Source organism: Pelecanus crispus, chromosome 5, assembly GCF_030463565.1.
Source record: "Pelecanus crispus isolate bPelCri1 chromosome 5, bPelCri1.pri, whole genome shotgun sequence".
Lineage (NCBI taxonomy): Eukaryota > Metazoa > Chordata > Aves > Pelecaniformes > Pelecanidae > Pelecanus > Pelecanus crispus.
In genome coordinates this window covers 54,516,476-54,532,190 of record NC_134647.1, presented here as the reverse complement: position 1 = coordinate 54,532,190, position 15,715 = coordinate 54,516,476, and the positions used below count along the sequence as shown (strand labels likewise).

Below are 15,715 nucleotides of genomic sequence, written 5' to 3'. Positions count from 1 at the left end.
GGCTGACACACTGGGATGGGAGAGGGAGCAGGAACGTGAAGAGCCCTGAAAATTAAAATTCTGTAACCCTCCATGGCGACAAGATCCAGGAATACAAGTCAAATCCTTCCACTACAGGAGGCTCCATCATAAATCTAATCTGTCCCTCTGAAAGGCTCCATTGTTAACAGACGAAAAGTTTTCAGTGGTCATAATTTGATCTGGGGCTCCTCAAGAACTGAGAGGTAACAACCATCTTTGAGCTTGTGAACCCAGGAAGAAAGGGCTCTTATCTTGGCATGGAAGTCCCGTGATGCTATTGTGCGTAGACAAAAAAAAAAAAAAATCCACCAGAAAAACCAACACTTTTCATGACTTGCAGCAATGTGGAACAGTGGTTCATCTTCAGCATCCAGACATCTTATCAAACCCAAGACCTATCACCACTATTCCTTAGTGTTGAGTTTTTATCAGGGCACCACCAGCTTCAGAAAGTGATGGAAACATTTTAGCAAGCTATAGCACTCAGCTCCTGCTGCTGGGTGAAAGCCTACATCAAAACAATGCCCACAAAGAGATCTCTTCCACCCCTAACACTTCTGATAAGCAAAACACACTTCAAGTTTGCCTCCAATTCAAAAGTGTTCACAAGCTTGACTGCTGGTATTTCTTGCACTACTTCTCCAGCTCTTCAGAGAGCTGCTTCTCCAGCTTCTTTAATGTCTTCTCTAATGTTCTGACAGTCTCTATTTCCACCTCAAATTTTCCAGGACCTCTAACAAGTCCTTTTCTCTAAAGTATCTGACAATTCAAATGGCATTAAGAATAAACAAACACAGTAATGGTGTTCATTGGAGCTGAAATCAAGCCATCCTCAGCTGCTGCCTCATACTATGTACCACCAATGAGACAGACATCCAGCACACCAAGCCACTGAAGTCGACTTTGGTCATGTATACAAGACTCCTAGTTGCAGTCAATGGCAATGACATACATGCACTGAGAGCACAGAATTTAACTCCCCTGTAAGTTTTCTTTGTGTTTCTACCATGGCCAAAGATGAGGGAAGAACTTGATGGACCATGTAGCTCCTCAGCTGGACAAAGACACCGAGTTTAATAGCAGGTCTAAAAGCCTGGGCTGACCCAGCAGGATGTTTGTCCTTTTTCACTTGCCAACCAACACTCAAGACAGTGAGACCATGATCAGAACAGCCTCTCTGCTGAAGCAGGATCCTCTCCAGCACTGCGCTCTGGACAAGTGATTACCACAAATGGAGGAAGGCCAAGAAGAGAAGATACGGCAATCAGGCCTGTGCCTGATGTACATTTCCAGACAGCGCAATCCCCTCCATCAGCAGCTTTGAAAGAAGATTTACAAAACAAAAGGGTGAGTGGGAAAAAACAGCTCAGGACAATTTTGGCTGCTCTGCATGGAAGATTTCACTGGATGTCATCACCTGTGTGTGGCCCTTGAGGACTCTGATTGGCAAAAGGGTCTGCCCACATAAAAAAGCTTTCATTTGCCATGCGGTTTTTGTGCTGAGATTGTCCAGGCAATCAAAGTGAGGATGGGGAGTTGTTAGCCCAAATGAGCCAGACATCTCAGCTTATTTGAACATCTGGCTGATAAAGCCCAACTGTGCATATTCAGGATGAAAAGGTGTTTGACATTCAGGCCTGGGTGACTGAGGATGGGGGACCCTACTTTGAACGTGCCAGATGGCTAGACAGATGCAATCCTTGCCCTTGTCAATGTGTGGCCAATCTCTTTGACTGACTGTAGCCATTCACCAATCTCTAGTAATGTGGGCATCAATGCAGAGAACAGATGGGCCTGCATAGCCACAGCAGAAATGAATATAGCTCCTGTCCCAGGTCCCATCACATCCAGTTCCACCTCTCCTTCCAACATCATGGCCCTCCAGGGACTACATTGCTGGTTGCTTCTTTCTTATGACCTGTCCTCTGCCTTCTCACCTTCTTTCCACACACCCTAAAACGTATTTGAACCAGAACACCCTAAAAATTCCCTGCAAAACCAGCCTTTGTTCATGTTCCTGCCTCACCAAAGTCTCAGCCAATGATCTGAAAACAGAAAAAAGTCCATGGTATAAAAGGAGAGGCATCATCCATCTTAGTCTTTCATCTCTTCATCCACTTCGATGTTCCTCCCAGGGCAATTCAGCACATCCAGATGGCTCATGGCCCTTGACACCATCCTCCAAATCTTTCACAGACAGGTTATTTCAGACCTAGTATGTACAGGTGTGCTTCTTGCTGCTAGCACCTCCAGGACAACCTGAAGCAGGGGAGGTCACACAACTTCAGATATCCTCAGGATGTGCCTTTGCCCCACAGTATGGCAGTACAGGGATGTTTGAGCTGTTACATTCGCGTGGCTCAGCTGGGGAGATCTCAACCTGGGATGCCGCTGTTGGAGATAAAATCCTGAGGCCCTTCCAGCTGTCTTCTCAGGAGAGGACTACAAGGACATCCAAACCCACTATCTCTGCAAGCTGACCCAGAGATTATTGTGGTGCTGACAGCGGGGCTCCCCCCTGCTTCGCCACTGCTGCAGCACATGGGGAAGGTGGTGGGATCTGGCCCAGGTTAGAAACACTTTGCTTCTAGCAGAAGAAGGATCTCCATGACTCGCGAGCTCCCCTTGCATTGATGTTCTGCTTTAGCACTGCCACCACATTAGGCACGTGAAAAGAGGTCAATGTTTCTGGAGTGCAGACAAGTGAGCCAGAAAGAGGACCCAAGAGCTCAAGTCTTACACGTTAATAACAAGACTGTTTGTCCTTCCTTGAAAGCGTAGTGTTACCCAGGGATTATCTTAGCTGTTTACTGCAGGGTACCAGCCAATTTATCTTTGAAACAGCCGTGTTACTGCCTGTGGGGAAGGCAAAGAAGCAGCCTCACACCAGAGCACTATTTAAGTGGGCAGGCACTGGGGAAATGCCTATTGCATCACATGGGCCAGATCCAAACTCGTTTAAGGAATCTGAAGCTCTTCCCTTGCTATTCCAGACCTTTGGATCTGACTCCAGTTGAAGAAACAGGAAAAGAAGGAAAACTGTGTCTCTTCGGTCCAAGCTGACGTGGACTGCAGGACAGCATCGCAGGCAGTAGGCATCTCCCTCAGCACATGCAATTCTGCTCTCTATCCTCCAGCATTTTCTACACGGGGTTTTAATGTCAAGAGACTCCACCTGACCAGGTATTTTGAGTGAGCTGTTTGGAAAGAATGACATTTTTAAAACTGCAGCTAAATCTTCAGCAGTTAAAACAAAGGAAGAGAAAGAAGAAAAAAAAAAAAAAAGAAGAATCAAACAAAATTCCTGCAAACCATCTGCCCCTGAAAAACTCTGCCACGTCCACCTGAGCCCTCTGAGCACCTCAGCCGAGCGAAAGCAGGCAGCCCAGCTCACTCACAGGCAGCCCTGGGTGAGGAGGAGGTGGAAGAGATGCCTCCCAGCAGTATTTCTGACCTGCAATCAAAAGCTGCAACATCTCTGCTCTAGGTGGCTCTAGGAGACAGATCCCTAGCAAGTAACATGTCCCCTGGAAACTAAGGGGTTGTGTGCAAAGACTTTGCTGCCCAACTGAATAAGCCTTCTACCACTTGCTTCTGTGCAAGCCATCCACACGAGTCCCTGCAAGGTGTGGAAAGCTCCCCAGCACAGGAACGATCAGCCACCGCTTACCATATTAGCTCGTGGGTAACAGACTGCCTTTGCTCTCCCACTGGGGGGTTGGTTTGGGAGATCAGCCAGAGTGCCACGCTGCTGGTTCCTCCCTTTGTTTGACCCCTGGCTCTGCTTTCTCCACCTTCCACCCAAATCCTCCAGATCTGGGTTGCTTCTGGGGTGTGATTCCTCTGATACCTGTTACAGGCTGGGTTGCGCTCACTACAGAAGCACATCCTGATAGCAAACAGTATGGGGTACTACTGGTGGTCTATTTAACATCCAGCTTCTCCCACTGCACACCATCCCCTTTGCTCCCACATTGTTTCCTTCCTCTTAGTAGCATACCTGATAACAGCAAGCATCATGCCCTGGTGAAAGGGTGCAATGAGCAGACACCAAGCTCAAAGGCACAAGAGTGACACATTCCCACTCTCCCTCCCACCCCTAAAAAGAAAAGAGGCACACAGATATTTGTATGGATAATGAAGTACATGGCACCCACGAAGATCACTTTTTTTCTCCTTTTAATCAAATCCTCATTTTCCATTGCTCTTGGGAGCAGAGCACAACCAGCCGACTGCAGCCTGGGATCATTTTAGGGTCGGCCGTCCTTGTGGCAGGTACCACACATGAACTAAGCATCGTTCTCTAGCGGAGGAGTTGAAATCTGGGCAAAGTGCTCTGTGCCTTTGACCCTCAAAACAAACAAATGGAAACCACAGCAAATGGGCAGGAAAGGGGGAAAGGGAAGGGAATGACCCATGGATTTCCCTGGATCGCACTGACACAAAGGGAAAATAAAATACACAGAACACACTCTTGCAGGTGATCCAGACACTGTCATGTAAGCAATCAAAGGTAACCACAACAGAAAGAAAATCAAAGGATAAAAATCTACCCAAAACAACCCCCCAAATGGCATGAGTTAGGACACCCCAGAAATGTTGGGGTTTATCCATTAGGCCACTCATGCTTTCAGCCCCAGTGAAACAGAACCATTATGCAATGACTTTTTTGCAATTTTTTTTCTCCCCTTCAAAGCGCAAGCAATCCCAGCAATCTTTTTTCGTGTAGTTTTTCTGATTTTGTGTTTATCATCCATGCAATATAACCCCCAACGCGGCACCATCAGTCACAAGGTCTGATCACATTGCTTTTCCAACAAAAAACAAAACAGGGAAGGGGAAGAGAAAAAAAGAGAAAAGAGAAAAGAGAGAAAAAACAAACAAACAAAAAAGGCAAAGAAAATAAAGTACCCCCACAAAACAAGCCCCAAAACCAAACCCATCTCTTTTTTTTTTTTAAAAGACCACAAAAGTAAGCTAACCAAAACCAGAAAACAGAAATTTGAAATAACCAAAAGGAGAAAAGAGAGAGAGATTAGAGGGAAGGGGGAAAACAAACAAAAAACCGAACACTAATGACCCAAAATAAAAAAACCCAAAAACTAACCAGCTGAATTGGGAGTTGAGGGTGAGTTAGCCTGGCTTCCATGGGCTGACACATTGGTAGCCGTGACAGCCGTTTTGGCAGCATAAATATTGGCTTCCTCTTGAAATTTACCTATGTTCTTCTTGTACCGGATTCTCTTATTTCCAAACCAGTTTGATACCTAGAGTGAGTTTAAGAGAAGACAAATACGTTAACGTTTCGGCTCTGGAGAGTGCAGCTGGGTGAGGAAGGTGGATTAGTTCAGGTTAAGCAGTGCATATTCTTTCGCCCGCCCCATTTCCTAGTCGTGGAAGGAAGACTTCCTAACTGCGCGTGCCACACCAAGCCCAGGAAAGCTGGTGGGACCCCCTTGGGAGGGCTGGGTTTGTGTGGATGTGTCTGGTTCCTCTACGGATGGGACATCCACTAAGGGGATGCTCCACATGAACCACTAGACCCACCCCACGAAATATCAGATGGGTTTAAAAAAACCTGAGAAAGTTAAATGACCCTGAAATTGCACAATCTGAAAATGAGTATGTGTCATTTTGGAACTTTTTATTTGCCTCCTCCTTGGTGTCCCTTTGACAGGGCCAGATGCCCTGATTCCCAGATGCCTATTCTCCTCCCTTTGGAGAAGCCAGTGTGGCTTTCAGGGAAAACACCCAACGAATTTACTTGAGCCTGGCTGACACACAAAATTGCCTTGATATCACTGAAGCTCTGCCTTTGATCCACCTAGGTGAAATCAGTATAAAAGGCCAGAATGAATGCTCTTCATCCAGCTGAGCTTGGTTTTGTATGGTTTACCATGAGCCACTACATAAACCGGGAATTTCAGGGGAAGGCTGGAGGGGGACCACAGGGCTTGTAGCACCTAGCTTTGGTCCCAGGGAACAAGTGTGTCCTTTGGAAAGGGGGAGGGGATGTTTCCGCTGTGTTTGCCCAGAGACCAGTATGGGCCTGATGTGTCTAAGTGGCTAGAAGTGTGCTGAATGAGGCTAGTGGATTTATTTAAAAAAAAAAAAAGCAGCGGCTGAACTTCTTCGGAAGTCATGGGTGTGGCTGAAAATGATGGGCCAGATCTGAAGGCAGAATGAAGCAGTGAAGCTTTGTCCATGCCAGTCCCAGTGAAAACTGTTTCCCTGTGCCTGCAGCAGTGCAATGCATGAACCTCAGAAAGCCCCAAGGAGAGGTCCGAGCAGTGATCCTCAGAGACTGTCAGGGTGATATCCTGGGATCAGTAGTATGAACGCTTGACAGAAAGGTTGCTTGGACAACCTGCCAGGTTTCTGGATAACTACTGCAAAGTTTGCACATCAGAGGAGCAGCACAGTGATAGAATAACTAAAGTCTGGGAAACTAGGCTGTGGTATCCAGGCAGAACTGCTTCCCAGGGAAAATGTCAGGGTAGCTCCCGAACCACCATGAACTTAGCATTCCCAAAATCCTGCTCAGTGCCTTGCTGATGATAACCCTGTTCATTTGTAGGCACTATGTTGCACTGAACAATTTCAGAGAAGACGTGGGAAATACTCAACCTACAGTTTGGGAAGCAGCCCTCAGCTGCTTCTTTGACAACAATGAACACCGAGAATCAGCAGAATGTCTTCCTACGTGCAGGTCTAAGCAGAAGACAACTTCCAGCTGCTACTGACCTTATTTGAGAAAGTTCATCAGGACGAAGAGGACGGGCAAATGCCAGAGTATGCTGCAACTCTCCCAGAAGAGCTCCAACACTCCTATGATTGCTTGGAGCTGCAATCTTGAGCTAGCAAATCAACCTCTTTGGTGGGACTCCAAGGACATTCTCCCTTTGCTTGCCAGTGAGCAAGTACATCAGTGCTCCCCCTTCCAAATGGACTGCCCAAGCACCAAGACACAGAAGACAATACTGGATGTTTATCCTAGGAAGCTTATAATTTTTTTCTCATCTTAGGGGAATTGTTTTGGCTTGGGTGTTGATATGCTTTTATTCCTATGATGCTTTCTATCTGCAGTCCTCCCAGAGCATTCAGCAGCTTCTACACACAAGTGGCTTAATCCACCAATTCACCTGCTACTGAACTGTGCATATCCAATCCTGCGCTGCTGCAGAGCGAGAAAAAGAAAATATAACCTGCAGAGACTGCCAGGAAGCAAAAGGTAGTAACACAGATTAGCACCCAACCCAGATCTGGGAGTATTTAGAAGGCACCTGGAGCAGGCGCTGTTTGTGAGGGGCTCCATTCCACTTTTTGGTTCAGCTTTCTCATTAATGACAATGTGCTCCTTTGTGATCTTCCCACTTGGCCATTTCTCTACAACAGCTATTCTGGCTTCAAACACTGGAGTCGGTGGGTGAACTCCTCTGAGCACCACAGGGAAGGAACTCTGAAAAAATGGCAACCACAATCCATCTTCATCTTAAATCTGGTGAAGCAAAGAACCTGCCTACTCCAGTCAGCCTTTGAGTTCAGGTGAACTCTGCTCATGACTTGCACAGATTCATGCTGTCCCATGCTCCCACTTAGCCTCAGCAAAAACAGACTTGGATGTGTGTTTGTTTCTACCTTCTTTGGACGAAGAAGGGAGGGAGATCCTGGAGACAGGCACAATGCAGCCTTGATACAGCACAGTCAAAAAATATCCTAAGCGCAGCATTTCTCTTGGGCATTTTTTCTTTGCAAGGGTGAAGTTGTAAGTGTGAACAGATGCATTAAAAGTGAGAAGGGAAGCATCAGGACAGCTGTAGTTTTACTTAAGCCAGCATGTGCTGTCTCTCACAGGTAACTCTGGGCAGAATCAACTTTTGGGTCTTCTGACCCAGGGGATGCAATTGGAATCACTCAGCAGGCATTCAACATGGTGATGACACCTACCCTTGGATGCTGTTGCTCCTGCTGAAGGCAGACATACTCTCACAAGGACACCAGATGCTACTGCTGTCTTCAGTTTACTCAAGCGATGAACAGGCATGTGCCTGGGGCTGGGAAGCAGCCCAAGATAGGCAGCGCAATGGGAGCCTAGAGGGAGTGCTAAGCTCACATGAGGACAAGACTACTAGAGGCCATATAGATTGACTTTCAATCACGCAGATTGCTCCAAAAAGAGAGGAAATATAGAAGGGCAGGCCTGAGCAATACACGACTGAACACTTCAAGGACTGACTGCACTCCTCACAAATCTCAACAGCTCCCAGGTCAAAGCTACAGACTCCAGGAACTATGTGGCTGCCTTGAATGTATGGAAATAATTCAATTTGTTTTTATTGACCACCTTTCTTTTGAGGGATAAGCAAGTCGGGGAGATGTCATATTCTGCAGCACAAGAGTAATGACAGAGAGAAACGACCCTGAGAAAGCCCACCCTCCTTGAGCACAAACTATAACCATTAGCCTGTCTGACCCAAGCCCCTCCCACCAGGATCTTGTCCATTCTACCTTATTGAGCAAAATCTGTGCAACTCTTCCTACTGCCTTCGAATCCCTTGGCTTCAAGAATGGACTTTTAGCTCAAATGAGCTCTTCCTGCAAGCCAGCTCAGCACTAATTCCTTGAGGAGAAGACTTTGCTTCTGTGGGTAATGCCACATCATTTCTGTGCTGTTAACACCTTGGCTGCACACACAGCCATTGTTCCATGAAGTCTTCATCCCTTCTAAATCCTCTCCTAAACTCTCCTTTTCCATCCATGGCTTCAATCTGCAAGTCTGCTATCTGCTTTCCCATCCGCTTACACTAACTTGTGCTAAACAAATTTAGTAATTAAACGCTCAACACTGGGACATGACTGACTTGACTGAGGTCCGAAGTGCCCTTCACCACACTAAAGTTTCCTGTTAGCAGTAGCTGTCTTTGCTGCATTTCCAGGCTTTCTCACCTGTGAGACTGTGATGCCACATTTCTTGGCTAGCTCTTCTTTGGCTTCCTCACTGGGGTAAGGGTTGCTGAGATGGGAATAGAAATACTCATTCAGGATTTCTGTAGCCTGCTTGTTGAAGTTTCGTCTCTTCCGCCTTAGGATGAAGAAAGAGGGGAAAACAGAAGGAACAGGAAAGGGAATCAGTGCCAGGGATCCAAAAACAGGAATGCAATTTTAGATACTCTGACTTTCCCCACTTTCCTCCCTCCTTTCCCTGCTCCTGGGAGCATGGAGTGCAATAGACTTATGGCCAGGAAGCTTTGCATCTGCACCTTCCAAAGCAAGCAAGTCTCCTTCTCAAATTATCACTGTATACTCTAGCTCACAGAAGAGTCTTAAAACTGGCATCCAGATCCTCTACCTGGGAAGGTGACTCCTGACACCTGGCTGCCCTGGGCAAAGACATCCCTGCTACTCTGCAAAGCTCTGTGCTGAGAAAGCAGCAATGGATAATCTTTGGGGAAGTCTGTTCCAATTCACAGCTGGGCACTTACCTGTCTGCTACCTCTTCCCTTGTACCCCCAGCGTAACTGCCTCTGCTCCCGATCCCAAGCTGCAGCCCAAGCCACAGACTGCACATAACCACCTTGGGGAGTGAAATAATTCTACAGCAAATTGAAAATCTGGGACAATGGAAACAGAAGGAAAAGAATAGGAACCTAGAGGGGACGGGACAGCCTGGAGGATTAGCTTTCATCCCAAACTGAAAAGCACATTTTCACCACAGAGGTTTGCTGGAATATGCCACAGAATTTCCTGATGCTGGAGCAAAACCTGCATGTGCAATTCTCAAGGTACAGCTGGGAGCGCTCTTGAGACAGAGACTGGATGTCTTCTTGAATTGCTGTCCCCTCCCTTGCTGAGCCACAGACAACTAAAGGGTAAGGAAGGCAAATAGCCTCTGCAGCTCAAGACCAGGAGACACTGCCCTTCAGATGGACCTGGATTCACTCCAGAACCTCGAAACACCTCTCCCAGGCCTGAACAATACTGCACAGTGGGTGGGAAGAAAGATTTGTGGGTTGAACTCACCGTGCATCCAGAAATCGGGAGCGCAAGATCATGACGGCTTCACACGTGCTCTGCTTCAACTGCATCTGGATGGAGCTGAACTTGCGGTGGATGATGCTCACCATCCGCTCTATCTCCTTTGGCGAGATAGGTCGGGTTCGGCTCTGCTCACGCAGCAGGTTCATCACGTGGGTGGTGAATTCATTGCATGCCTGGGATGGCAAGAAAAGCAAAAGAAACCCCAGGATCGGAAGGTCATTCGACAGCGTCAAGGACAGTATAGAGGCAACGCTGCTAAGGAAGGAGATGCATGCAGAAGCTTCAATGGCTGGGTTTTTTAGACACCCAGAGCAAGGGTGTGCTGGCTGTCAGGGGAGAGACAGGTTTTTCTCATCTGCTGAGCAGAGGGTATGAGATACTCCCAACAAACATGGCGAGAAAGGCAGGAGCCAATTTCTTTGCTCTCAGGGATCATGGATGGAGCTGGGGCAGGTGAGCTAGGACTCATGTGAAGCATGAAGTCCCAGCCCTTACACTGTTTTTCTGGATGGGACTGGAGGGGCTATAGATGTATCTGAGGAGGACCATGAACCTTTTGACCCTCTGTCCCTCCTCCCACTGCCCCAGCTGGACCGCAGCACCATGTGTCCTGCAGGGCCCCTTGTGCTTCACAGGAGCAGCTCCCAGAGACACAGGGCCCTACTCCGTGCTCTTAGCACATCAGGTAAGAAGTAAATAACAATAATTAAAACCTGAGTGAGGCAGGAGCCCTGACAAGTAAGGATAAGCAGGTAATAATCCCAATTTGTTGCTGGCACAGCACTGCCTGACTGCTCCTGCTGTCCCCATGCCATGCTGTGAAGACAGTGCAGCAAGAGGAGTTGGGGGGGACAAGGGAGGGATTTTGAGGCTGGATGAAGGCCACTTCATTGCCCTCTCCTCCATCCCCACGAGCACTTCGCAGGCCGACAGGATCCTCCAATTCCCAGAACCAGTCTGGGATCCAAGCCCCGAAAACCAGGTTGAGGGCAGCACTCAGACCCTGATGGCTTGAGAAGCCTTTGGTGCTCCTGGGACACGGGCAGCTGCTCTGGAGACAGCACCCCCAGATGCCACCCCACAATGGGGAAAAAGGGGCTATCAGGGGAAAGAAACACCTATTTTGTGGACGGGCGACATGGGGCTTGATTTACTATCTCCCACCCCACCCTTCCAAGCTGAATCCCCACCTACGGTTCAGACCCAACAAGGAGACATCCCTGAGGCCAGCAGAGCCCCTCCAACTGCCCATCACCAGCTTCAGCTGACAGCTCCCATCTCCCGGGGTGAGCGCCGGCTATGAGAGCTCTCAGCCGGGTGCCTCTTTGCTCCCAGACGCCTGAGCAATTTCAGCTCGTCTCCTCTTGGCGTGAAATAAAGAGCATTAAAGGCAAAATTGCAGGCGAGTGCCATGCTGTCACAGCAGCAGCCAGACACTGTGTGAAGCCAGGCGCTGAGCTCCCCCAGCCACTAACAAGGGGACTGGAGAGAGGGGGATGGAGGTTAAGAAACCCCAAACCCTGGTTTTGCAGGACCGCAGGTGACGGTATCAGAGATACGGCCTGGCACAACCATTTGCAAAGCAACTCGGTGGCAAAACCAACCCCGTCAGTGGATTGTGAGACGGAAAGATGTGGTGGCCCATCGCACCCCATGGTGCCAGGGTAAAGGCTTCTCTCACCTGGGTGTCCCTTTGGGGAGGAAAAATGTTGCACAAACAAAACCAGAAAAGCAAACAAACAAAACCCCCACCCAAGGGGAGGAAGGAGCAGAAGGTCCTTCCCTGAAGTCTGTCCCTGGCTGTGCCCTTGGAGAAGGGTCCTTGCTGCCTCTGCCCTTCATGGGTCTCTCCTTGGGCTTGGGTGGCAGAGGACATGGTGTCTCTCTCCCCCTCTTCAGCCTGGAGGCTGAAAGATGAGCCCTGACATGCTCTCCACTCCTACCCACGTGAGGTGGCTGAAGCTCCCCCATGCCACACCACCCCATGTCCGTGCCTCAAGGGAGTGACAGCAACGGCTGAGGACAGCCACAAAAGGTCATCCTTCCAACCTGCCTCCTGCCTGCTCCCTGCGCCCTGCCACCCCTCCTCCTCTAATGCTCTGCCAGAACGTCTTTCATGGCGTGACCATGCTTGGCCTCTCCAACACCAGAGCCCTGCCTGGCCACCCTGACTCCAGCTCCAACTCAGGAGCACCCATCTAAGGTAGCTCCATACCACCCCCGGGTATAGGTCTGAAGATGCAGCCTCAGCCTGGCCATCATGGCACCTGAAGAGATGAGACATCCCCCAGCCTCACCATGCATCCAGTTAGCCAGGTAAAATGGGGGCTGAGCTAGCTCACCCGTACAGACCCTAGTACCAGCAGAGACGGTGTTAAATCAGAGACCTGAAACCCAGCCTGGCCCCTGGCCACAGAGCCCAGCCTGCACCCAAAAAGGAGGGATGCTTTCTTGCTTGCACTCGATAAACCACAACCTCAGGATAGAAACCACATTCATTGCAAGGGCAAGCTGCATGGCAGCGAAGAGGGGTCTGCAAAACATCTGGAAGCATTTGAAAGAAACTGGTTTTGAACATTGGCCTGCGAAGCTTTTCATGCAATTGTCAGTGTTACCAATAGCTGCATTCATGAGCCAAATAGTTTTTCTTTTACTTTTTTTTAAGAATCATTTTCCACAAGAAAAAACACACTTTATTTTTTTCCAGAAAAAGAACTTTTCAAGCATAAAAAATATTCGAGGAAGATTTTGATTCAGGCCTTGCTTGGAAAACTGCCTTCACCGAGGCCAGCACCTTGAAGAGGACTCCCCCGTCACAGGGCCAATTTTTGGCAAGATATTAGGGGAGGAGTGAAAAGCGAAAATCAAAGGGGTAACCCATGCCCAGCCTATTCTCGTGCCACATCCCAGCACAAAAACCCAACCCTCCCAACCCTAAAAGAGCACAGTTCCACTCCAATACCAAGCAACAGTTTGCATTTGCCCGTAAGCTCCCAACAATAGATGTCAGTAGTGATCCAGGCTGTGCACATCCACGCCACGGTGCTGGCATTGGACAGCAGCTCTCCCCGCTGCTCCGGCTCCTGCTCCCAACATCCCCCTCAATGATGCCCGACAACCACCCCTGGGCAGCCCTGCCCTCCACCGCGAAGGAGCCTGTTACCTGCTCGTACTTCTCCAGCTCTGTGTGGTAGATCTGCCGGATCTGTGAGAGTTTGGCTCTGTAGTCGGAATGCTCCACCGAGTTGTCGGAGCCGGCTCCTCCCGATGCGGCGGCAGCAGCAGCAGCAGCGGCTGAGCCGCCTCCTTTTTCAGGGCCCGCTACCCCCTCAGCCAGGAGCATGTTGTCTAACCGCATCAGCTGGGGGTCTGTGGGCTCCTCTTCCTGCGCTCCCCGGATGCTCAGCACTGCAGGAAACACAAAGGGGAGAGGAAAGCCTGAGTCAGGCCCAGGGCTCAACTCGAGGAAGGGGATGCTCATCCTGGGATGAGCACATCCCCTGCTCATCCCAGGCTGGACTGGAGGGACTCAGTCCCCATCAACAGGGCTCTTCTTTCTTTCCCAAGGGTACCCCAACAGGCAGTTTGTATCCCGGTGCTCCAAGTGCAAGCGCCTCTCCTCGGCTCTCCAGCCCAGGGGCAGCGATGGGAGCACTCCAGCTCCCCACTCCCCTCCCTGCCTCTTCCCACAGGGAAGAAGTAGGGCAGAACCGGCAGAGAGCTCACTGCAGAGGTAACCCAGAAAGCCATGCTTTGTGTTCAAATATGCAGCGAAACTGCTAGCAACACCAATGAAAAAAATGACAAATTCACCCTTTCTTGCTGCAAGAAGTGAAAGGGACCGTATCCCGATTCAAGCACGGGATGGGAAGTCAGGAGCCTCTAGCCCAGGCCTCAGCTCACCCAGGGGTCCTCTTGTATCACCTAATGTGTCATTTATGGACTGATCCTGCACTGTTTGCATCAGCCATCAAATGCCCCCCAACCCCAGATGGCAGAGGAGGAACCCAGAGACCAGGGCTGGCCATGCCTCAGTTTCCCCATCTTTAAATACAGCTGAAGCGGGCTTGCAAGGCCATGCTTCTAGCCACTCAGTGGAAAAGTAAGCAGAAAACTATATGAAATAAATTTTATTTTTTGGAAAACACCTTTATTTTATAATCCAGTCATTCCAGTGAAGTCTAAACCGTGCTAAGAAAAGGGGTGATAATAAATCAAACCTCACTGAGTGACTTGCCAAGGAGAGAATTTTCCTCCCCTCTTTGTACTCCCTGCCTCAATTATTGGTTTGGGTAAAAGTCATCCTCCTGTGAGGGCTTTCCTGGAAAAAACACATGGGAGCATACCAACTGCTCCGGGCTGGCTTCTCAAAGGGACACATCTGAGGTCTGAAGGATGGAGGTGCCCTACATGCCACCCGTGTGACCCCCCATGGTCTGTGTTTGAACACAGAAGCATAACCTGAGATTTCCATATGCACGCACAAAGGTGTGCGCAACGGCAAAAGAAATAACATAAATAAAATAAATCCTTGAAGAGTGAACAAAAAAGGCATTTCCTAAGAGAAACAAATTCTATTCCCCCATCTCGTCTGGCACAGGAGCTCAAAGCACTTTATAAACACACACACACACCCCCCATGCACACACTCATGCACATCCAGAGCTGGGTAATGTTGCGTGGATTTTCATAAAGCTGTGCCCGCTTACACCCGAGATGAATTTGACCCCCCGAATCCACAGTGCAAACAAGAGCAAGTAATTTTCCCTGTCATTTAAAAAAAAAAAAAAAAGAGTAGTCTAAAATCAGTTGGCAATAAGAAGTAAAACTAGAGCAGCTAAAAAACCTGGACAAACACCAAGTATGGTGAAATAAGTTAAAGATAGAGCTATTATCAGTATAAAATTGAAGTAAAAGACCCTGTTGAGAGGTTTCGCTAACACTAAAAAGAGCTTTTTTTTAAGCCTCAAACTCTACTGAAATCATTATTTTCAGGACTCCAGCATTTATTGACGTTTTTGTGATTAAAACATTCACTGTCAACAAAGGTGGGAAGGTCAGGGGGAATGAAAAGATAGAAAAAAGCCCAACAGCAGTAAATTTGCCAGTAAGATGAGCTAATAATAAATAATTCCACGCTAGGGAGGATCATTTCTATACAGAGGGATGGGGGCATGGTGCCAAATTTGGAGCTGGGTGCCAGTTGCTGAGCCCTGAGGAGACAGGTCCTGCATCCCCCTCCATTGCAGGAGGCTTCCTGTGCCACCACCAGCACCCAGCCATGTGCTTCACCGATGAATAAATCCAAGGGGAGAGGTCAGATTTCATCAAGAAAATGGTTTGGGGTCTGCAGTCCATAAACTGAAACAAGAGGTAAAGGTAGCCAAAATCCTTAAAAAGAAAAGAGGAAACATGACAGGCTACAGGGGAGACATAAACTTGCTATGAAAAAAAGGAGAATAAATTCCTATTCTTCCAGGACAAAAAAAAAAAAAAACCCAAAAACCCACTAAATTAAAGCACATCAAAAGCCCAAATACAAATGGAAAGCAACACAGGTAAAAATAAAAATTAAAAAAACAAAACCAAGACCAAAACCAAATCAAAAGCAGACTTGCCAAAACAGGTGCATCTGGATTTCAAAAGGGAAATATTT

The 15,715-nt window shown here is 48.4% G+C and overlaps 1 protein-coding gene across 3 annotated transcripts in view; it reads right to left on the bottom strand.

The window, feature by feature from the left end:
* PBX1 (PBX homeobox 1) overlaps nucleotides 1-15,715 on the bottom strand; it is a 131,598-nt gene that overhangs the window by 11,513 nt on the left and 104,370 nt on the right. For all 3 annotated transcript variants that reach the window (XM_075710738.1, XM_075710739.1, XM_075710740.1), the window contains exons 3-6: nucleotides 13,223-13,467; nucleotides 10,042-10,232; nucleotides 8,968-9,103; nucleotides 5,129-5,288 (exon numbers count right to left, since the gene is read on the bottom strand). In XM_075710738.1, the coding sequence (XP_075566853.1) occupies nucleotides 5,129-5,288; nucleotides 8,968-9,103; nucleotides 10,042-10,232; nucleotides 13,223-13,467 (732 nt within the window). The remainder of the gene's footprint in view (nucleotides 1-5,128; nucleotides 5,289-8,967; nucleotides 9,104-10,041; nucleotides 10,233-13,222; nucleotides 13,468-15,715) is intronic.